Source organism: Austrofundulus limnaeus, unplaced genomic scaffold, assembly GCF_001266775.1.
Source record: "Austrofundulus limnaeus strain Quisiro unplaced genomic scaffold, Austrofundulus_limnaeus-1.0 Scaffold240, whole genome shotgun sequence".
NCBI lineage: Eukaryota > Metazoa > Chordata > Actinopteri > Cyprinodontiformes > Rivulidae > Austrofundulus > Austrofundulus limnaeus.
Genome location: NW_013952642.1, coordinates 650,083 through 673,051, shown reverse-complemented (window position 1 = coordinate 673,051; position 22,969 = coordinate 650,083). Strand labels below are relative to the sequence as shown.

General features: G+C 38.4%; 1 protein-coding gene and 1 long non-coding RNA gene across 3 annotated transcripts in view; one reads left to right on the top strand and one right to left on the bottom strand.

Moving 5' to 3' along the window:
• The window catches only part of thsd7ba (thrombospondin, type I, domain containing 7Ba), a 193,635-nt gene that overhangs the window by 2,571 nt on the left and 168,095 nt on the right, over positions 1–22,969 (bottom strand). For both annotated transcript variants that reach the window (XM_014020100.1, XM_014020101.1), the window contains 10 exons: positions 22,458–22,602; positions 18,874–18,989; positions 17,809–17,926; positions 12,800–12,945; positions 9,613–9,781; positions 5,481–5,654; positions 3,189–3,284; positions 1,993–2,075; positions 1,390–1,585; positions 981–1,068 (listed from right to left, as the gene is read on the bottom strand). In XM_014020100.1, coding sequence (XP_013875554.1) covers positions 981–1,068; positions 1,390–1,585; positions 1,993–2,075; positions 3,189–3,284; positions 5,481–5,654; positions 9,613–9,781; positions 12,800–12,945; positions 17,809–17,926; positions 18,874–18,989; positions 22,458–22,602 — 1,331 coding nt within the window. The remainder of the gene's footprint in view (positions 1–980; positions 1,069–1,389; positions 1,586–1,992; positions 2,076–3,188; positions 3,285–5,480; positions 5,655–9,612; positions 9,782–12,799; positions 12,946–17,808; positions 17,927–18,873; positions 18,990–22,457; positions 22,603–22,969) is intronic.
• LOC106525769 (uncharacterized) lies at positions 494–9,694 on the top strand. Its single transcript, XR_001311168.1, has 3 exons — positions 494–639; positions 8,932–9,003; positions 9,621–9,694. It is a non-coding gene; the product is annotated as an uncharacterized LOC106525769 (long non-coding RNA).

The following is a 22,969-nucleotide window of genomic DNA, read 5'->3' as shown; positions in this document are numbered from 1 at the left end:
TCTATTAACTGATAACAGCAGCCTACAACAGTCTAAAATGTGTGGAGGGGTCTAACTCGTAGTCGAACGAGGAAAGAAACTCACACTGCCTCTTGATGTGTATTCTGTTCTCATAGAAAGTGTGTGACCTACAATGGGGCTGCTGCTTCGTAAACCAAACATGGGTCGTATTCACACCTGATAGTCCGGTAGACTCGGTTCAATTGGGGACCAAAACTGCAAGCTTTGTTTACATTTTCTGTTGGTGCGGTTTGAATTCACACTGCACTTTCTCAACTGAACTAAACCCTGTCAACAACCTGTTCCTGCCCTCACCTGTGGGGGCGCTGCACCAAGAACCACTAAAGGAATCAACATGAAAACCTCAGAAGAAGACATGGAGCACAACTTCCTTCTTCACAAAATGTATACAAATAATAGTAACGTTACATTTTAGTGGTTATAGGGTTTATTTTTTTGTTTTCGGCAAATGTGCTAAACAAATAGCCTTCAACAATGAGCGCATGAGAGGAAGATGAGGCGGAACCACGGAGAATGTTGTTTTGCACACAAGTCGGCTGAGGAAGCTCCGTGTTAATCGAGTAGGAGCGCGTCCAGCTCCACAGTCATGATGTCCACCTTATACAGTCATCCAGCGAGGTATTTACACCAAATAAGTAAATTTAATACTGTTATTACTCAGAATGTCATGCAGTATAATCCGCTTCCTGCTTTTGGAGCGGTCTCTGTTCCGCTTAGCATTCACACATGCAATCGAACCGCACCAGAGTTCGTTTCAATCGAACCGAGACTTAGGTTTTCAGGCAGACCAGAGTTCGCTTTTTTGGTCCGAATCAGAGTTCGATTACGCATTCACACCTCCACAAACGAACCAGACTTTCCAGGCAAACGAACTTGAGTTTGATTAAATCGGACTAAGCAGTGCAGGTGTGAATACGTTCATGGTGAGGGGATTCTGAAGAGAGTTTTGTCAAACTTACCAGACCAGGAACGATAATGCAATAATGAAGAGTATCACGATGAATCCGACAACAGTCACGGCGTAAACCCACAACTTCACTCGTCCATCTGTACCATCAAAAAAAATGTCTTTAATTCAGAGTTTTAAATATTTGTCTGAATGAAATATCCGGATAATCCTCATTTTAGAATAAAGAAGTAGGTTTAATCTCATTTTAATACAKCCAACGAGTCACTAGATTTTCTGGCAGCTTTATGGTCCGTTTTAGTATTTTTTCCCCAGTGCCTATAATGATGAGCCCTGTAAAAACATTGCCCCAATGATCTTTTTCCTTTGGCCCATTGATTCTAGAGCTACAGCACAAAGGCAATTTCAAAGGCAGCAATCGCAGCCTTCTTGATCTGTACCCATGATTTCCGTTTCAGTACCTGGGCCAACAGGTCGTAAGGTCCACTCGCTGAAGAGGTCGTTGGCTTGAGACGGTCTGGGTTTTAATCTCCCGGAGTTGGTTTTCACGTCGGCTTTCTTGCTGTTGTCCACCCCTGGGGTTCTCGTGCAGTAGTCCAGAAAGCCGTGCGAGGTCATCACTTCAGTGTAGCCTCTCTCACACCCACACACTCCGCTCTGTTTGAAGAGGCAGCAAGGCCGGAAGAAAATCATTTACTCCCCGCAGAGGATGTCTGCAACTGTTACTTCACACATCATAGGTTTGCATTTCTAAATGTAGTAACGCGAGGGTGCTCTGAGGGGCAGTAGAACGTCAACTTATAGCCGTTATTTCTCATTTTCATTCTGCTTCTGTTCAGTGTCCCCTTCCCAAATCACCCCACAGGTGTGCTCCCTAACTGACAAAGGGTTCACACTCATTGGTATTAATCTGATTAGCTTTTAATGGCCTGTTGTGGGAAATTAAAAATGTCATCTGTCAAAACCCATTTCACTTCCCGACCTAGCGTGTGAGCAGGAAACAACAAAAGCACCGTGAGAACAACAGAAAGCGCCGCTCTCCCATCAAAGCGGGTTAATCTTACCGGCGTGCAGTGTGAGAACGGTTTGGTGCACGGAGGATGGCAGTGTCGAAGAGTTGTGGGCCTTTTCTGCGGGAAACACCCCCCTGGAGAAAAAAGACAACACGTTCTCATTTTTGTTCCCCTTTTTTTCATTGATCAGTAAATGAACATTCTTGTCACACCTGATTAATGCACCCAGAGGCCTATCAGGGTCCCTGATCAATTGGTGAACATTTTAATTCCAACATGGAAAATTGCATGTCAAAATATCAAAGAGTAATGCCTTGGGCTCCTGGCTCCTCTGCAGAAGGAGATTTTTTTTGCTCCCTTTCTGGATTCATTTTTGCCAAAAATACTTCCTTACAGTGATAAGATCACATTCGCCCACTATTTACAGCACATCAAGCCTGCCTAAAGCTTTTATTCCCACCGCACTTTTATCTTTGTTCTGATTCTCTGCGCCTGCTTTACTTCCAACAAATATATGATTATATTTATAAGGATTGAAAGCATCCCAGCTCTGTCTGCTTTATTGATTTATTATGTTAAGCTGCAGGAAAGAAATAGAGATGAGAATAGACAGACATATAAAAAGGGTATCAGATTTAACTAGAAAACCACACTAAAACCATTCTGTTTGAATGCATGTGTCAAAATGTGTATATTTCATATGTTGTAGGTTCCACTGTGAAATTTTTACTCGATCTCATCTTGATTTTTTTCTCTGAAGGCGTGCAGCTATATCTAAAAAAGATCATATCTGTTGAAGCACAACCCGCTGACAGTATAATACTGCAAACTTTCAAGATGATACTTCTTTTTCATTCACCCCTGTCAGATCTTTCCAAATGTTGCATTTTCCATTATTTCCTGATCCAATAAGGAGATCTCTTGGAAATGTAATTTCAAACCACCTGCTACGAGCACTTCTGCTGAAGTTTGACAGCTTTCAGTGATAAATGAAAGGAGATTCACTTAACGTCACAGCAACAAATATACATTTCTGTTTGAACCATCGGATGGTAAGATATTGCAGGGAATAGCCACGTGATCCGGACTGTTTGAAATGACTAACTTCATGAGGACAAAAAGAGAAAAGGTGCACTTTGAGCTGCAGCCTGCTGTAAGACAGATTTATCGAGGAATCTGTACGTGTTTGTGTTCCTGGGAGGTGTAATCCATCCATAAAGTGGCCAGAGGACACCGCAACTGTTCACCTGTGACATTAACTCCATCTGAACGCTGACACCACACTGCCCTCTCATTGTTGCTCCATCCTCCTGTTTTCCACTGGTAAGTGTGGCATTTTCCTCCTGCAGTAATGGCAGACAGGCAGATAAAATGCTCATTAGTAGTTTGTATTGACCATCCCGACCTGCTGTCAAGCTTCTATGGGTGGTAACCTCCATTTCTTCCAGCCCGGCACTGCCAAACAATGTAAGACAATTTATGATTGCAGTGACAAGGGAAAAAATAAAAAAGTAACAAAAAATCATTTGGATAGAAGAAGAGAAATTGGTTAAAGGTGAATAAAAAAGGACACGTTATTGGAATCAAAGCTCTTTTTTTTCCTGAGTGGGGAAAAATGTACAGAGAAAAGTGATTTGAAGAGAAAATACAAACAAATGTGATTTCTACTAGTAAAGTCTCAACACAATGAGCTGAAATTTGACAGTAAAAATGAAATRGCACAAAAGATTCAACTCTGTCAGCAAAATACTGTATAGTCTCCAACACTTTCTTTGAGTGCAAAACTTTGTGCCTAAAATACTGATATTAACTAGAGATGTGACGTTCACGAATGATCCGAATCTTTTGAACGCCTCTATACAACGAACAATAGGAGCCGAGTCGCGGGCGGTAACRAGCCATTTGTAGTTTTATTTTTTTATTCCTCATATAATCTTGATTTCTTTTTCATCCTTAATTCATCTTTGCTTTTTCACGGAAAACAGGCAGAGTGGTGGAGTACAGAAGCTCATAGGGAAATGAGGAGGGGGTTTCCGCTTGACAAAATGCATTGGTTCCACCCACATATTGGGATGACATCATCACGTACGGTGACGTGATGAGGTATTTCCCTACRTGATGATGTAACACTTTCAAATTAGAACAGCTCTTTTGAACGGCTCTATGAAACAAACGGCTCCTCAAGATCCGGATCCCTTCAAAGAGCCATTTCTCCCATCACTAATATCAACTGTTTGGCCTCTGGCATAAAATGCTGTGGGTGATATAAATTCCTTCAAGGAATGATGAGCATTTAACTACTTGATTAATTTGTTTGTATATCCTTTTATTTAATCATGGTGTAGTCCCAAAAGAACCAATGCATATTGGGGGATAAACTCTTACCATTCTTACCATTTAAATAAAACTTGTCAAAAACCCAATAAAAAGCCAAGTAATTGCCAGATACTAGTGTGCATTTCTTTTTTTTCCTCACGTACTAAGAGCTTTCCCCATCATCCTAGCATAAAGCTATTCTCTGCTATGCTTCCTTGAGAATATTACAGTCTCTTTTAAATGAGCGAGGACAGAGGAGGCTTCAAGAGAAACAAGGGAACACATGTACCCTAAGCCTTTCATCAAATGGGATCATTTATAAATGCCGTGCCACCTCCAGTAACCCGTGTGACTGACTTAAACAGAGGATTTCTAATTTAGCTATTTTGGTTCTTTCATCATTATATCTCATCCCTGCATCTCTCTCTGCTTCACACATCTATCACATCACTCTTTGCCTGCAATAATCAAAGCCTGCTTAAAAGTGACTGGAATACTTTTAATGCTGAAACTGAAATGAAAAATAAAATCTTACAGATGATCAATTTACAAAAAAGTGTTTGTAATATTATTTAGACTTTTACTTTTTACTAGGCAGTGTAAAAAAATCAAATCTAAACGCAACCTTCAAATCATAATCCTTTTTTGTCAACATCCAAACACCACTCTCTCATGATTTTCCAAGGTAACTGTGCCCTGATACACATCGGTAACTGATGTAATATAGTTTCAAGGACAACCAGATGAAATAACTATTTTTTTTATTTTTCTCTTGCAGTCCTCATGAGCGTAGCTAAAGTTTACTGAGCGTTTATCAACCTTGGTGATTTTGGCTGTTTTGATCCATCTCCAGGATAGGTTTCAGTTTTTTTGTGTGCTGATCCATGTTCTCACAGAATCATGAGCAGGTTAAGCTTTTTCTGGAAGCAAATTTAAGAAGTGTACAGAAAAAAAAATGAAGTAAACATCCAGGAAGCCAGCTTTTGTTGGAGGAAAGCCTCATCTCAGAAATAACATTTCAAATTAATCATGCCGTTTCATTACTTGTTTATTTCATGCCCAAAACAGCGTGAGCATACCTCCCTGCTCTGTGATGACCACCAGTGTTCACTACGGTGAATGCTAGTTTAGACACTTGTATCCGAATTGGATAATTTCATCATAACTTGCATCCTGTTCTAAAGGGATAAAGCAGGGCTGTTGATAGATGTATTAATAAATACCTTCACAGGGCTGAGTCTCAAAGACTTGAAGAGGGCAGCTGCCCTGATTCTCTGTGGCCTGAACGATCACAGCTCGGGACCGCGTTTGACGRCCGGTGGACTCAAAGCTCCGCCCCTCCAGGCAGGTCAGCTGGCAGGAACTCCAGGATGACCATTCAGTCAGATGGCAGTCTCCTGAGAGCAGAAGAAAACAAACAAAAATAAGTAAAACATCTATCACAGCTCTCGCACAACTGCTGGAAACAGACACCATTGTTGTTCTAATGCAGAAATGCCTCATGTGCAAAATATATCTGATTAACTGTTAGAACAACTAAACTCCAGACAAAGAGCAAAGCAGTCTCACACCTGATAGTCTGGTAGACTCGGTTCGATTGGGGACCAAAATTGCAAGATTTGTTTACATTTTCAGTTGGTGCGGTTCACATTCACACTGCACTTTGTCAAACAAACTAAACCCTGTGACTGAAATGTTCCCTCCAATGCCTGTGGTGGCGCTGCATCAAGAACCACTGAAGGAATCGACACAAAAACCTCTGAAGAAAACATGGAGCAACTTCCTTCTTCATAAAACGTAATCAAACATGGAGTGACGTCAGATTTTAGCGGTTGCAGGATTTATGTTTTTATTTTAGGCAAATGTGCCAAACAAGTAGTCTTCAACAATGGAACTGTGGAGAAGGTTTTTCACACAAGGCGGCTGAGACAGCACCTTGTGTAACTTTATTAGTTATTACTCAGAATTTCCTGCGTTAGAGTCCACTTCCTGGTTTTGGAGCGATCTACGGTCCGCTTGGCATTCACACATGCAATTGAAGCACTTCAACCCAACTGAAACCTACATTTTCAGGTGGACCCGAGTGTGCTTTTCTGGTCCGAATCAGAATTTGATTACGAGTTCACACTTCTCCAAATGAACCGGACTTTCCAGGCAAACGAACAAGAGCTTGATCAAAGTGGACTAAATGGCTGGTGTAAATGCACCTTTAAAAACAATGCCTATAACTCAGTCAATTTTATATTGGGCAAAAAWTTGGTGTTTTATTAGATGTCACTGATCCCCAACATTTTACTCTGCTCAGATTAAATCTGTTTAAAATTTTGTCATTATCTATTGGAATCAGCTGCATCTGTTTGTTTTAATTATATTTCATGAGCCAATGAATGGATTGTAATGAAAATTTCATGAAGTCTAAACAAAAATGGCTATACTGTAATGAATGTCACTCATACTAAACTACAATTTGATAAGTAATATTCCATAACATTTATTGGTTAATTGTTATTTTTAAGGTTTAAACAAAATGGCCTTAACTTTGTTTCTGAACATAAGCTGATCTTGGTGTAAAACACCGGCATAAAAAGTGACTGGTGACACATACAGTATTCCTTCAAGGACAGTTGAGTTTTAATCTATGTACATTGAATTTTTGAATGGCTTAATCAGGGATAAAAATGTTCTTTGAACACACAAGATAAATATCTGGTGTGTGCAGATAATTCCAGCTGGTTTGAATGTTATCAGTCCATTAAATGGACGTTGTTAGTGGTAATCAGTCCCATTGAATGGCTTCAGACTGTCCCGACAGTGCCCCCTGTCTACTTTATCGTATCCCATGTCATTTTCTCTAAAACTAACCTTAGTGGCTTTATGCCTCATATTAACCAGCTGACAGTCTGAAGCCATTCCATGGGACTGATAACGGCTAATATCGTCCATTTAATGGATGATAACATCCAAAGTGGGTGAAAATACTGCATGCATGCAAGAGTGTTTCCAGTTTCTCACACTCACAAGAAACCTGTTTTATTTATTATTTTGTTCTTTTTTTTCCAAAGTYTCCTTAGGAGTGCCATAGCAATGGGTTTCAGGAGAAAAAAAAAAATTCAGCTTACAACGACTGGTTGATATTTTCTGTGTCAACAAAGGACACAAGTATTTTACTTTCCTGAATGTCAAACACAAATATCCTTTGTGCTGCTTGGAAGGCTTATCCTGTAGAGATAAAATCACCCAACGCCACATCTCAGCCAGTGCAAACCTCTGATTCTCTGCCTTGAACATCCATTAGTGCCTATCTGCAGACAGAGGCATCTCATTATCTTTCATCTTTATAAGAATACACTATCAGCTCCTCCCTCTCGCTGCTTCAAGTGTGGAAACACGCTGTGGCAAAACCTGCATTGAACAGCATCGAGCTACATGTGTGTTATATCTCACACGTATGTCGACAACGCCTCCGCTGGCCCCTACACAGTACCTGCCACCCTCACACTGACAGACACACACACTCACGTCTGCTCTTGGCATCAAACGCTCCTGATCCCGAGCCAAGACTCGCTGCATCGGCGGATTGAGTGATGAATCAAGCAGAGGATCAGAGGGGAGAGAGAGACGAGCAGAGGCAACCACTTACTCTTCATAGCAGAGGCTGACAAAAGGCTTCACGAGGCAATAGCCATGAACGGGAAGAGCCGAGTAGTCTTTTCATCAAACAATAATTGTGCTTTAAAAATAAATCTGAATAAAATGACAAACATTCAGAGCCACTAAAACCCGTGTAACCTGAGCGGCTGCCGTGAGCAAACACAGAGTAAAGCTTCATTTTAAAGGCTGACGGTGAAGCAGGGAAACTGCCAGCAGCTTCCTCACTCAGAGAAAATCCAACACTCATTTTGTGGCTCAAAGAATAAATAAAAACATCAAACTAGCACCTAGTGGTGTCATTTCATGGCGCCGTACTGTCTGCTTGTTTCTATGGTGATTCTAAAAATGATAAGGTTGATTATCTCATAAAAAATGATAAACTAAAACATAAATGTGTTCTATGCAAAGCTACAGTAAGTTATGGTTTTACAGTTATTGGAGAACTCCTGTCGGTGGAACGAAAGGTGAAGTGGTAAAAATGATTTTTGTCTGTTTCAGGTGTTTAATTGTCTGCAGTGTTAGCAAAATATCTCATAAACCAGTGATTTTAATGAAACTCCCAGAAAATAACCCTTCGCAACAACTAATTACTGTTCAGAGCCAATCCAATTCAAGATGGCTGACCTCGATGAATGCTTATCAGTGCATGTTATTGCTTTGTTTTGGAGTGACTGAAGCTGTCTTAGTTATAACAGAAGTAGTCTGAAACTTTGCTGCTTTAAATGCACTTGATGATGATGATGAGAATGATGATGATGATGATGATGATGATGATGATGATGAAGGGCATGTACTTTTTAAGATCACTATTTAAACTAAGTATTTGACTTTAAAACAAGATTGGGGAAATATTACTGAATCAAACAAACAAAATATTAATTTTTATTGTTTATGTCTTCTTCTCATCCAAACTTTGCAAAAAAAAAACCTGTAAATGCATTTAAAATCGCTCATATTTTAAAGCGGTTTTCTACTTATGGAAGTATGCTTTTTTCTAATGAAAATTTATTACTTTCACACCAGCTCTCCCCATGCAGTACTCCCATCGGCATTAATTCCGTTCCTGCGATAAGTGGAGTGATTGCCAGAGACAAGGTGATTGCTGCAGGCAGTGTGATCTGGTAATTGTTTCAATTAGCACAGAATAATTTTTTTCATGCTTTATTTGTTTGTAGGTTATTACATAATTGAGTCGGAAACAAAACATTTGTGCTGTCGAGTTATTGATCACAAACTCAGTCTTTGAGTTACTCAAGACTAACTGCTGAAGCAAAGGCCCTCCTGTTAGTCCGGACGTTTCAATGTATTTATTTATTATTTATAAGAAAACAAAATTTTCTCTCCTCATCAGATAAGCCAAACCAGCTCATGTACAGTTGCACAGGCTATTGATTTTGCAATTATTAAGCTGTTGGAAATGTCAAACAGTGGGGGGAGAGGACAATACAGTATATTAACTAACAACTGCAAATACTTTGCGACTAAAGAAAAAAAAGATGATTGAGTGTTGAGTCAGACAAACTCAATAATTTATTAAAGATTTGGATATAAATGTCAACAGTTCTGATATATACTGTATATACGTATAATTCCCTGTCATAAAGTTATTTTTAATCAACTAAAAAGCTATAATCTGATGATCTTATAATCAAAATACAGCATATTGAAAGGTGGGAATTGTAATAAATCTGACTGCAGCTTTACCTGGACAGGGCACAAAGCATGGCTGCTCCATCTTCTGAAGGAGCTGCTGCTTCCGCACGTCTCCACAAAGCTCCGTCTCCGCTGGCTGAGGAGGAGACTCGTGCCAGTTCCCCCAGTGGACAACGCACGACAGGTTCCTCGTCCGCAGCCCCTCGCCACACTTTGCACTCTACATAAATGAAAACACATTATTTCTTTACCCATCCTAAAATGTCTCTGTTGTGGCTTTTTTTCTCTACCGTTTTAAACAGCTAACTTTTTTTTGACAACTGATGTGCGTTTGAATGTATTTTTTGCCACATTAAGCATTTGTTACAGCAAGTTTAGTAGTTTATCTCTACTAGTTATTTTATTTTCTTATTTATTTTAGTTTTTGAAAATCTTTTTTTTTGACAATCTTGTTTTTTTTTTAGTTTATTTCCTGTCTGCAACTTATTGAAAAAGTCTGAAACCATTTGCACATTTGCTAATACTTCAGGGACAACCTAAAAATGACAACAGAAAACAGAAACTCTACTAAAAAGTAACAACTTTCTCCTCAATTTTCACAAAAAAATACGCCAATTAGGAATTGTTGAACTGGTGTGAAGTTAAAACTCATGGTGAGCTTACTTTAATTTAAAAGCTTAGATGTGACATCTTCATGTCTTTTTTCTGGGTCTGAATAACTTAACAAATAAACTATTTAAATTCAAAAAGCAATACATCTATATTTTGATACGTTTTTATTTTTATTTGTTGATTCGAATTTAAGAAATAAAACATTCTGCCAAAGTCTATGACTAAATAAATTCAAAATTTACTACCAACTTATCAAAAATACTGTAGTATTTTTACAACAATCAGCAGCTCAGACCTTCTATAAGCAGCTTTGTAGCAATGAAGTTAAATTAAYTGGTGCCCTCAAAGCAGGCGGAGGCTCAAAGGAGATAGCAAAGTGTTTTCAAGCAGCTATATTCTCAATTTGGCTTATAATGTATTCAAGTAACGACAAGAACCACAGAGGTCAAGTCGAGGTCTGCAAGTCCAAGAAAACTTTCAAAGAGAACTGTCGAGGGACTGCTGCAAAGGCAAATCAAAACCCTTCTATGACTGAAGATGATTTTTCAGACTGGAGGTGGTGGGGATTTTTACTGAGCATATTGCATCCAAGGAAAAAAAAATCAGAAATGTCCAAATAATATATTTTAAACACCTGGCTTGAAACAACTTTTTTTTGGAAACTAAAAAAAGTCCTTAAAATACATTAAAATTACAATTCCAAATATGAACCAATGTCTGCTTTACATTAAAATAAGTACTGTTAAATGTCACTTTATCAATGGTGCTGTTTTKTGTTTAAATGGAACCAGACTGAGAAAACAAAAGTTCCATCAAATACAACAGAGACAGTAGCTGCAGAGAGCTAAACTGTGTCTATATTTACAAAGATAAACCAAATGAACAGAACGCGCTGTGATGATGTTCAGTTTTAGGGTTGGATGGATTCTGAACAGAGATCACAGCACGAGGTCTTCTGCTGCTTTAGGCTGCAAAACTCAAGGTTTCTGATGTTGTGCTCTCAGAGGCTCATCTGCATACCTCAGTTGTGCAAAAAAAAAAAGAAAAGAAAAGAAAGGAAGGGTCGTTCAGCTTACTGGTGCCTTTCTATCCCCTGAAGCCAATCTGGTCACTCTCTGATCTGTTGTCATCGTCTGTGTTGTGTTTAGTTTTATATTAATCTTTAATTTAATTGATCCAGTTTCATTTTAAAGTTGAGATAGATTGTTTAGATGATTTTATGTTCTCCTTTTATCCTCTGATGTTCTTGTTTTTGCTCCTCACGTCACTCATTCATACTCAGAACACCTGTGGTCACTCAGTGCTTTCCTCTTTGGTTGATTAAAGATTCTCCTGCTAGTTCCTGTTTGTTTTGCTCATATTATTTTTTTTTATTTTCTGCCATTATTAAAACATGCTGATATTTTTTGGAGTACTGGTTATCCCATTTTTGTGACAGTTGTGCGCACTACTTTTTTTCTTTTTCATATTGTTATTTGCCAAATTCCTCCTTTTTGACTTTAATTGAGATTTAAGGTTTCAAGTTCTCTCCTCAATCAACTCTCTTGCATTTGGTTCCAAACACCTACACATCTCACAACACCCCTACAATCTTCACAAAATAAAAGACAAAAAAAAAAACTAACAAAAAAAAAACTAACAATCACCATATTTTTCCCCGGCCATTAAACCATTTTCTGTCAACTTTAATTAGCTCGACATGCATTTCTTGGCACATCCGTTGTTTAGATTAAGCCCGACACTTTGGACATCAGCAACCATACCATAAACATTTCATTTAAACCGCCTTGCTTCTCTATTCAGAGACTTGGTTTGACCTTCAGCAGGTCGTGTTTACCAAGTCTGCATGCTTTAAGATAAGCAGCTGTTGCAACGTAGTAAGCTGATTAGATGTTTTTACTTAAGCAAAAAAGAAAACAAGTTCAATATCTACTAGACTCCATTTGTTATAGTTTACCTTTCGCATTGAGGATGCAAAGCATTTCACATTTTAAATTGCTGCTCAGAAATTGATTTCTTTGTTAAATTGTGAAACAAACAACACACAGTTAAATGTGTATTTTAACTAAATGCAAATTTCCTTTTTTTTATTTTGTACCAAAACCATCCTCAGCCAGTGTTCAGTTGTTGATATTTTGAGCTTTGAATCTTTGAATTCTCTTGGGTTTATTATTTTATGTTGTTAATTGAATGGTGCCGTAAAGAAAGCAATTTATGTAAACCCAAACAGTTTAAACCAGCTGAGAACAACGGTTTCAAGTAATGTGGTTGCAAAATGAGCAGTGAATACTAAGTCATGAGTAAATCTGTTTATTTTTTTTATAAACCAAACCGCTTCCAAATTACAACTTATCAGTACAAGGTACTTATTTTTTCAAGTTTAGTTTAATTGGTTTTCATATTTCCTCTAAGATTATTCAAAGAGATTTTACATTATATAAAGATGGACTGCAGGTTTTGATAAGGTCCCCAGAGTCTGCAGCCAAAGAAATATCTGAAACTTTGCCAGGCCTCTAAAAAGCAGTGCATGCCAGACAGCCCACACAGGACTGAAAACTTTATTGGAATAAAACAAGACAAAAAAATATACAACATCATATAATTTAATTTTCAAAATAGGTCATACCTCTACGGTGCACGGAGACCAGTTGCTCAGTAACCACATATAGCAAGGCCTTATGGGACATGGTTTGGTCTGGCTGAGCTGGTTGGGACAGGGTTGACCCTCCTCGTGAGCCTCCTGCAGGATTCTCCGGCTGCGCTCCGACTGACCTACATTAGATCAAGGCCCCCAACACCATTTTGAAGAAGGGTTAGACAGACTGGAGAACATCTGCAAGCGGCAGCCTACTTTTTTAAAATTAAATACTTCCTTTGCCTGCATCTGTGAAACTCAACTAAAGTGACATTTGCAATCCCACTGTTAGCATGACAAATTGCTGCAGCGCTAAAAGAAGAATACAATGCGGGCGAAACTCCGTGCAAGACACTGTTGGAAACATGAACGCATCAGTGCACAAACAAGAAAGGGTGCATAAAGTAAAAGTTGTGAAAAAATGTGTGTAAATAATTAATTTATATTAGGAAACAAAGGCAGGCTTCTTCAAATTCTGTGAAATGTTTCTCCCACTTCTCACTGTTGCACAATTCACTGTACTGTTCAACTCACTGTGCCACTTTAGGCTCAGAAACAATACCTCTGACATATAAATAAAAATAATAATAAATAAAAATAGGTACATGGTTGTGGAGTCATAAGAATCTAACATTGAAGTGCAGCATGCACACAGAAAAATCTGTGTTTTAATTTAGTTCGTTTTTTTTTTTTTGGGGGGGGGGGGGGGGGGGGGGGGGTTGATGTATCCAACTACTCAAGCCTCCTCCCACTGGTTAAATCATACATTTCAGGTTACCTAAAAATGTGATGCAGCGTCATTCATGAATCTTAATCTCCCATCGGCACTTGACAGCTGTTTAAGGTTTGAAATAGAAATCAATGGGAGGCACACCAAACTCCTGATCAGGTCAAATCATAAGTACTTGGTCCTCATTTAAAGTTATTAATGGTGCATGGGTGCAAGGTGACCCTGGTTGCATCCGTGTAATWTGAGCTGTATCTGGTGGTTTTAAAACAGGCTGGCAGTTATCGTTCATGTTTTAGACATTTCTTTGCTCCAACCCATTTAATTTGACTGAATAGCTGATTAACAGGCTTCTGTAGAAATTGAAGAAGTAATTCAGTGACTGAGTCAGGCGTACTGGAGCAGGAAAACAAGTAAAACATGCAGGATAGCAGTCCTTGAGGATCAGGACTGGACATGCCTGCTTGAAAAACTTTGAGTCAAGTTTGGCTGTATTGAAAAGATCCAAAGACGTATAGGAACAGAGGCTAAAATGACGTGGCAGTAAAACCAATACAAGCAAGTACAGCAGAAGCTAACAGAAAACTACAACATAGAGTTGTAAAGTAACTGAATACAAAAACTTTGTTACTGTTCTTAAGTTGAATTTTTGGTTATCTGTAATTTACTTGAGTAGTTATTTCTCAGCCTACTTTTTATGTCTACTCCTTATATTTTTACACAATTATCTTTACTCTCTACTCCTTACATTATTTAAAAAAGGTTAGAAGTAGAAAGTCATTTTTCCTATTTCATTCTGGCTCATTATTGTAAAAAAAAATACTATCCTGATAACATGCACCTCTTGGATGGAGTGAATTTAATTGTGGTTGGATGTGATACCATTCTCACAAGTTTGTACACAATCCAGCTGCACACCTTTAGAAAAAAAATGTTGTTTTGGGGAGGTCATCTGCCAATAAATTTCGTTTTGGAAACCACTCATTTTTACACAGTACTTTTACTTTTAATATTTAAGTATGTGTTATGCCAGAAATTTACTTTTGATACTTGAGTACAACAAATATCAGATACTTTAAGGCTTTTACTCAAGTAATATTCTTAGAAGAGACGTTAACTTTTATGCAGTTGTGGAAAAAGTACTAAGACACTGTACTTAAGTAAAAGTACAAATAAACAGACAACAATATACTCTAGTGAAAGTACCACATCAACATTTTTACTTGAGTAAAAGTAAGTACTTGCTTTTAAAAGTACTTAAAGTATTAAAAGTAAAAGTACTTGCTTAATGTATTCCCTAATGGTCTACAATATTATGAAGTGTGCCTACAGTATGTATATTTTAAATAAGTAAATAATGAAGAAATTTTGTAACTGATTAATTGAATATTAGATTCAGTTTTGTATTTTATACTTTCTGATCATTTCAGTCTGTAAGGCTGAAGCTGACAAAGAGTTGGTGTGTGTCTTGTGTTCTTAGCCTAAACAAAACTGAGTACTTTCTGACGTCTGACATAAAAGGTAACACCTCCTGGGGTGTAACCAGGAAGAGATGTACATTATAAGGCCAATTCATTATGATAGTAGAGGAAGGTTGTCAGGGTGTTAGAGTCTCTGCTTCTGAACAGAGTTGCGCTGCTGTGTTTGGGTTTTCCTGATATCAGCTCAAGGTTGTACGCTGAGGCCTGTGCTGCTGAGCGTTGAATGTACCTGATTGGAGTCAGAAGATTGAAAATAAAGTTCTGAAGAAGAAACCCAGCTGAATTCTGTTTATTCGGACACACCATTTTGAACAACACATATTTTTCCAACACATCAATGGTGTGCGATTTTTAGTGAACGGTGCTGCAGTTTGTGTTTACCCTCTGTGACACTGTTCACACTTGGTGTGATTCTGTGCATCATCACAGATTGTGTCAACAGCTATAGAAGCTTTAAATTTGCCACCATCGTCCTTTATCAAATCTCAACAAGTTGTTTTTTGAACCAGTTGACTTGAATAAATAAGGCCATAAGTGGCACATTTCCTCCTTTGTGGAATCCATTGTGGGTATGATGCTGCTGCGGATGCTCCAGGTGATGCAGAATCGCTCCGCCTTTTTTTTTTTGAAGGAGGGTCTAATGGTACTTTTCTGCTTTGCAGTGCTTCAATGGACCAATTACAGAAATCCCCCTCTCGCCACTGATTACTTTCAAACTAAACAGAAAAAAAAAGGCAACGCTACGTGATGTGAGTGTAATTTGTAATCCAACGCATTACAGAAATGTAGTGGAGTAGAAAGTACAGATACTTAATGTTAAATATAGTGGAGTAAAAGTCAAAAGTACCCATGATGAAATCTACTTAAGTAAAGTACAGATACATGAAAAATGTACTTAAGTACAGCAACAAAGTACTTGTACTTAGTTACATCCCAACACTGCTTTTACGAAAGTAATTTAATGGTAAGATACCTGTATGTTTCCTCAAGTATCACTTTGAGGTACTTAATACAACACTGAATACAACTAATGCGTGTTTAACCAGGGAGGAGTGCAAACAGCTGGGTTGATTAGCTGATGTGAGCAGGTGTGAAGATCTGAGCTGCAACCGGGACAATCAGCAACACAGAAGAACCAACTGAAGAACAACAACATAAGGGACAGAATATAAATCTACTGAAACACCACAAAACTCACAAAATCAAGACACCTCCAACGTTCTCTCGCACAGTTTTTTTTATGTTCATGTAATCATCACACAGGTGTTATTTTAGTATACGGTGTAAGGCCCATCACAGTTTCCATGAGGCATTGCTTCTCACACGYAGCAACTCATTGTGGGAAACGTCATCTAATTAAACACTAATTAATGAATGTGAACTAGTTCAGTTTGAAATTGTGAATATAATTCAGAATCTGTAAGTGGTGAAAAATAAACATGAATTATTTCAGGTTTAATCTGTAYGAAGCAAACTGAGCTAGTTCTCGTGGAGAGCAAACTGGCACAACACTGATTCAACATTGACTGCAGGTGTGAGCATATATTGTTCCCAATAGATGTAAAAGAACATAAAAAAACTTTTTTTTTGTCTCCAGAGAAGCACAGAAGTTCTTTTAAGGGTTCAGGCAAGAAGATGAAAAAAATGTACAAAGTCTCGTGGTGCAGTGGTTGTATCCGACTAAGGTATAGCTGCAGGAACAAAGCATCTGCACCACTTTAAGACTATTTCTGAATGCTGATTTCTTAGTATGCAGGGTCCACTGAGGATCAGTATAGAAATAACCTCAGTTGGCCATCCAATAAAGAGAAGTTGTGATTGAATGTGTGCGTTTTGCAAGGAGAGATGCTGAGCTCTGTAAGCCGCAGGCAGACACAGCAAAAAGCAGCTTCATGCTGCCTTCTAAAAAAAAAAAATTCAAACCCAAAACATTAACACTCCCATGGTAACCTGACAAAACGAGATCTTTGCGTCGTCTGACACAGATACGACACAAATCCCTCATCAAGGCTGAAAGATGTGTTTGACTAGGCGTCACAAGGAACTGAGAAAGTGGCAGAAAGAGTCGTAACGGAGCTGCGAGACACACCGAAACAGGCTCGAGTCGGAATTCTCAGCTGAAAGCCGAGTGCGAGCGAAAAGTAGTGAGGGGTTAGGTTCGAGTTGACAGACAGCCARCGACAAATTAAAATTAATGAACTTGAAGAGACAGAGCCGAGCTTTCTAATTAGCAGGATAACAAGCTTTTCTCTTTCAGAGAGTGGCTTTGGGAAGCCAAGGGAACAACATATGGATCCAGGTTAAATCATTAACTTTTGTATATTGCATGAGGTTGTGACGTGACTTTCTCAAAGTGATGCAAAGCAAGCCACAGGTTGGTGATACTGAATGCATTTTTACCAATCATGCATATGTAAGCGCGTTAAATAATTTATGGCATCCATCCATACAGGTGGGTAGCATGGAATTTAATCGTAATTAAGTCTCACTCTTAAGAAGTTTTCACAAGTTAAAAAAAAACTAAATAAAACAAAACATTCACACATTAAAATCAAACTGGGAACATTATTATAAACAGTATTAAAAACACACAGAGGACAGTTTTTCTGTGTAATAAGGCTGAGGATTGCACAAGCTTGTAAATATTTTAATGCATTTAAATGTATTCATCCACAACTCAACATGTTGATGAACGCTTGAGTCGATGGAATAATGAGGCGCTAAATATGTGGTCCTTAGTGTGTCTGCTCAGCGTTGTACCTATAGGGTTTAAGTTTGATCGTAGTGTTTACCTCGGCTCCCGCAGGTGTGCGAGCAGTCCGCCCACGGCGACCAGTCAGACAGCATACAGCTGACAGGACAGTCGACCACACAGCTCTCCAACAGCTGCAACGTGTTGATCAAACCAAACTGTGGGAAACGAGAACGGAGCTGAGTGGAAGGCCTACTAATTATTTCCAGTAAAAAAACAGGAAAAAAAAAGAGGGAACAGCTACATTCTCATGTTTTAAATGAGCTTCACTTCATTTCAGGATGGCGGAGAGATACAGCCGCTGAATAAGATTACCATTAATGAAGCTTTCAATTGTTACCGAGCTTTAATACATTGTACAACTAGAATTCATATTTCTCATTTGAATTCTTGACACAGCCAAACTTAGCGAGAGGAAATGAACGTTAAACAGTTTAACTTGATCAAACCGTTAATGCAACACGATTTGGAGTGCAAGTGAGAACTATTTTAAGTGCAGAACAAAGAAAGTGTTTAGTGAAAAAAAGGGCCCCCGCTTCCACCATCATTGCAGCATCCTCAAGACAACCATTTGTCTCTGTGCAATTGAGATAAGACAATACCATTAAGCTCTGTTGACCTAGTGGCAAACTGGCTCATGAAACATCGGTTTGGAGATTAGAAGCAGCGTTTACACTCAAGCGCATAAGACAACCGGGCTTTCAATAATGTATAAAGTATGGGAGAARAGCTGGAGCTGCAGCGCTGCGTGAACCATCAATATCTCTTTATTTGAAAAAAAGCTAAATTAAGCCTTCTTTTAGARTAAAGTGTAGCTGGCTCTCTGGAGTTGGATTCACTTCATGAAAATAATATTACTGCACATTTTAATCCATCATAAACTGTGTTTTTGTTTGTTTTAAAGCTAATGTATGAAATGCTTGGGCTGTAAATTCCCAGCACAAAACACAAACTGGCAGGACAAACGTTGCACCGAAACATTCTAAATTAGCTGCTTTACCTTTTTGTTTATGTTAGAATAAGAAAAAGAAGTGACTTACATTCACAATAGGAACACTGTGCACACATAAAACATCTGATTTAGTATTTTTTTAGTGCTTTTCACCTGCTTGCACTTGTGCAACTCCATCACTTTGCCGTCGCTGCGTACACAGTCCAGGTGGCGCAAACGTGATCCTCGACCACAGATGGCGTTTTCACTCAGCTGGCACGTGCTCCATTCTACAACAAGAGCGACATCGTGTCTGCATTAGTTTTTTCTTTTTGTTCAAGAGGGACCGGAAAGCCTTTCGCAGGTAAAATTACATAAAAATGTTTCATTGAAAAGTGTTGAAAACTGTGACACAGACAAAAGCATCCATCAGTTTATCCATCCATTTTCRGGATTCCTATTTTCTGTTCGGGGGTCACCGGGAAGCTTTTAGTGGCTTCTGAGTAAGAAGAGGGGCACGTGGGACCAACACAAAACATACAAGACACACAACTRTGCAGACACACACATAATGTCAACCTCCACGTATGGCCAAAAATAACAAAGCGATTGAAACAGAAATTGTATTTCATGCCTCAGACAGATTAWACAATCCTGGTCAGTCCGTCTGTATTAATCCTCACTTTTCCCCAGCAGCTGATCATCCTTTCTGCTTTATAGTGTTGGAGCTTTGTCTAAAAGCTGTTTTCCACCACACTTCAGAGCAAAACACAAAAAGAAAGCTGCTGTTCTCACGGGATCTGTTGTAAAACAAAAAAATAATTAAATTAATAAAAAAGTAGTCACAAAGGATTGCAGAATCCTTTTGTCAGATTATGCGAACATGTTTATGATCACAGCTGAAGCCACTGGTTTTTTTTTCATTTCGTGGCACACCAGCAGGTGGATACACGCCACCCCGAAAAGGCCACTGTTTCTACAGACATCAAACCATTCTAATCCGTCCTTCCCTCTGGTGTGACCTGTGCGAAGAGCTCAACTGGAGCCTAAAGCTGAACAGAAAAAAAAAAAACGTTTTAAAGATTTAATGTATGACACCTTATGTGAGCTCACATTCAATGTTATAAAACCCTGTGGCAATGTAGAGGGCAGGTTTAGTGGCCCTCGGCCCTAATATAAACCCACGGGGCGTTATCTGTTTGGCCCTAATGTAATTTACAGTGTTGCCTCGCAACAAGGGCAGCTGTGCTCTGACCCTAGCCTGATCAGAGAGAGAGAGAGAGAGAGGATCTCAAAATTCAACTCTGACTATGCCTGAACACCAGAAGAACGGATGCACAAACAGAAATTGTGCTCAGTAAACTTGGAACTGTTCTATGCATAACATTTTGCAGATGATGGATATGCAACATAAACGTAAATCAGTGTCAATGCAAAACTATTTAAAACGCCCAATTTCTAGTCCATGCTTTTATTTTTTAAATCTCATTTAAGGTATTCGCACAGTTCTTTACTTGTGGCTATTTTTTGCATTCCACAGCCAGATAAATATGGACAGCACCTGCTTCTCACTTCACTGTTTATCACCAAAGAAACTGACGGGTCAGGTCAGGTCAGACTGTGATTGTTTTGGAGAAGAGTCAAAGCTCAACCAAAGTTTCAAATAGATAATTGCTTAAAGTACATAAGAATTGTATTAATTAGGACAGATATGTTTTTAGATCTCTGCAGTAAATATATGCATCTGTTACAAAGAATTTTATCTGAATAAAATAATTTAATTTATTTTTAAATCTCAAACCGTGCTCTAACTCGTTCCATAAGAGGAATGGCAGCAAAGGAAAAAAAATACTATCTCAGCCCAGTTCTGAATAAATTTAAAAAAACAAACTCTCTAAGTCAGGTGCAAATCTGGTGCGCAGTAATAAAATACAAATCCCTGTGGCCGACAGCATCCAGTAGTTTAAGGAAGTCACAATAAGATGAGCACACATACTGTATGTCTGCAAACTGATAGTCAATATTCTGACAGCAGGATGGAATCAAGCAACCACGTTTCTGAACATTTGTTCAAAATGTGTGACTTTACCCCCAAAGGGAAAAAAACAGGAAAGAAAAACGTAAAACCTACAAAGTAAATTTACTAAAACTGACATACTTTAGCATTACCTCTTTTAAAGAATTGAATAAATATTTTTGGGTGATGGAAAAAAATCCTTTATCAAATATAACACAAAAACACATTTCATATTGGAATGTCTTGCTGCTTTCAGATTGTGTTATGAAGCTTCTGTTAGTCTCACAAACATAAAACACAATGTTTTTCTTTCTCTTATGTTTATCTGCACTGCCATGATGGGTACATGCGCACAGACTGGCAACTGACTATGAATTGTTCTTTTATTCTGCCTTCTTACTCTGTTATATTCTTCTTTCAATCTTTTAGTAAAAGTATTGATGGAAACTCTTTTGGTCTATTTTTTTATAATTTATTTTACTCACTGTGAGTTGTGTGTAGGGAGGAAAAATGCAATTAAACACTTAGATAACTCTGAGACAGAGTTTTTTTTTCTTTGAAATGTCTAATTCAAATATATTTCTTAAGAAACAAACCCTGGTCTATTAAAAAACAAATAAACTACAAAGAAGGTAATGCAATGATCATCAAGTCACTTCTAACGGAGCCCACTAGGGGGCATAGGGGATTTTTTTTCCTTTTGCGTTACCTCGCTATATGTTTTGCATTCCCTCGCAAAAGTTGTTTATCATGTTGTGCTTGATAGTTTATTAACAAATCCATATGTTCACCATTAGCGAGTTAGCCTACTACTTTAATTCTGCTTCAGAATGATATATAATATATCGCACAGGTACGCATGGAAGTATGTAATATGCCGATATTTTAACTCAGTGCAGTCACGCAATATCAAGATCAATTTGCCAAACATGTGGCGATGCATCGTGTTTTGGTGACTGGATATTTCAAAATAAAAGTCTGATTTAAATCAGTTCATTCAAAACAAACTTTTGCATGGGAATGCAAAACATTTTGCCTGTACCCTCGTGGGTTCCGTAACTTTTGGACTGCAAAGGGTGCTCTTCTCGCCTGTGGAGGTGTTCTGGTTAATCAAAGCTGTATGGAAGGCCCACTGTGCATTACATTGTTTTCTTTTTTTATCTTCCTGTTTCCTATTAGTATTTTTTTTTATCACTTTCCATGTCAGGCATGACAGTTCTTGGCATTGACAGGCACTTAAATGTAAGCACTTTTAAGTTTAAAAAAATGGTTATCCCCAGTTTAAATAAAAGGTGGAAATGGCAGTTGAAGCTAACAAAACAGCATTTGCTTGTATCTGACAAAATTAAAGTTTTAGTAAGCCCAGGTGGCTTCACTGAAGACATAATAAAGACGGACTACCAGGTAGCTTCTCATTTGGAATTTAAGAGGCGAGACAAGACGAGGCTGTTCAACCAGGCAGCTCTTATCTTGTTTAGGAGTCACAAGGGGCCAAAAACCTGAATGATTTATTCACACTCTATGATGTATAGAGAAAGGGAAGGGAAGAAAATGGGAGAATTGACTTTTCTGATATAATCTAAGTCTCCAGACGCACATGAGGAAAAAAAATAATGCTTTTAAAAACAATACTGCATATATAGTCCCTCTTTAAATGAGCTCTGTAAGCATATTCATCAAAGCAGTGCTGCCATGTTTCACTCAACAACCACCTCTGCTCAGTCAGTGCACATCCTCCTACCTGACACAATGTACTGGTAAGTGAAGCAGGTACTGTTGAGAACACACGGTTCTGACTGGACCAGTTCTGGACAAGCTCCACTGTCCGAAGATGGGAGGCGGAGGACGTGCCTGCTTCTGTTCCTCGAAGATCCTTGGTCACATTCCTATCACAACCAAGAAAAAAGTAGCTTTTACATGAATATTAATGAAAACTAATGTATTTACACATACAGTACATGTGGATTAAAGCATCACATAACTCTGGAAGAGTCAGAGGATCATTTGTTGTAACTACCTATGTTTAACCTTGTGCTACAGAGTAGGCTGTTACAGTTAAATTGGCTGCTTGTGTTAAAAATAGTCTGTAAGAACAAATTGTATATTTTGTCCTTGTAAGATAACTGCCCTTTGCAGACAGAACTTTAATTAGGTTTCACGGTTGTTTATGGTGAACTTATCTTTTTCTAGTGTTTGTTCCAGTGCTCTGTTGTCAATTTCAAGGATGAACTGAGATTAAACATTGTTTAAATA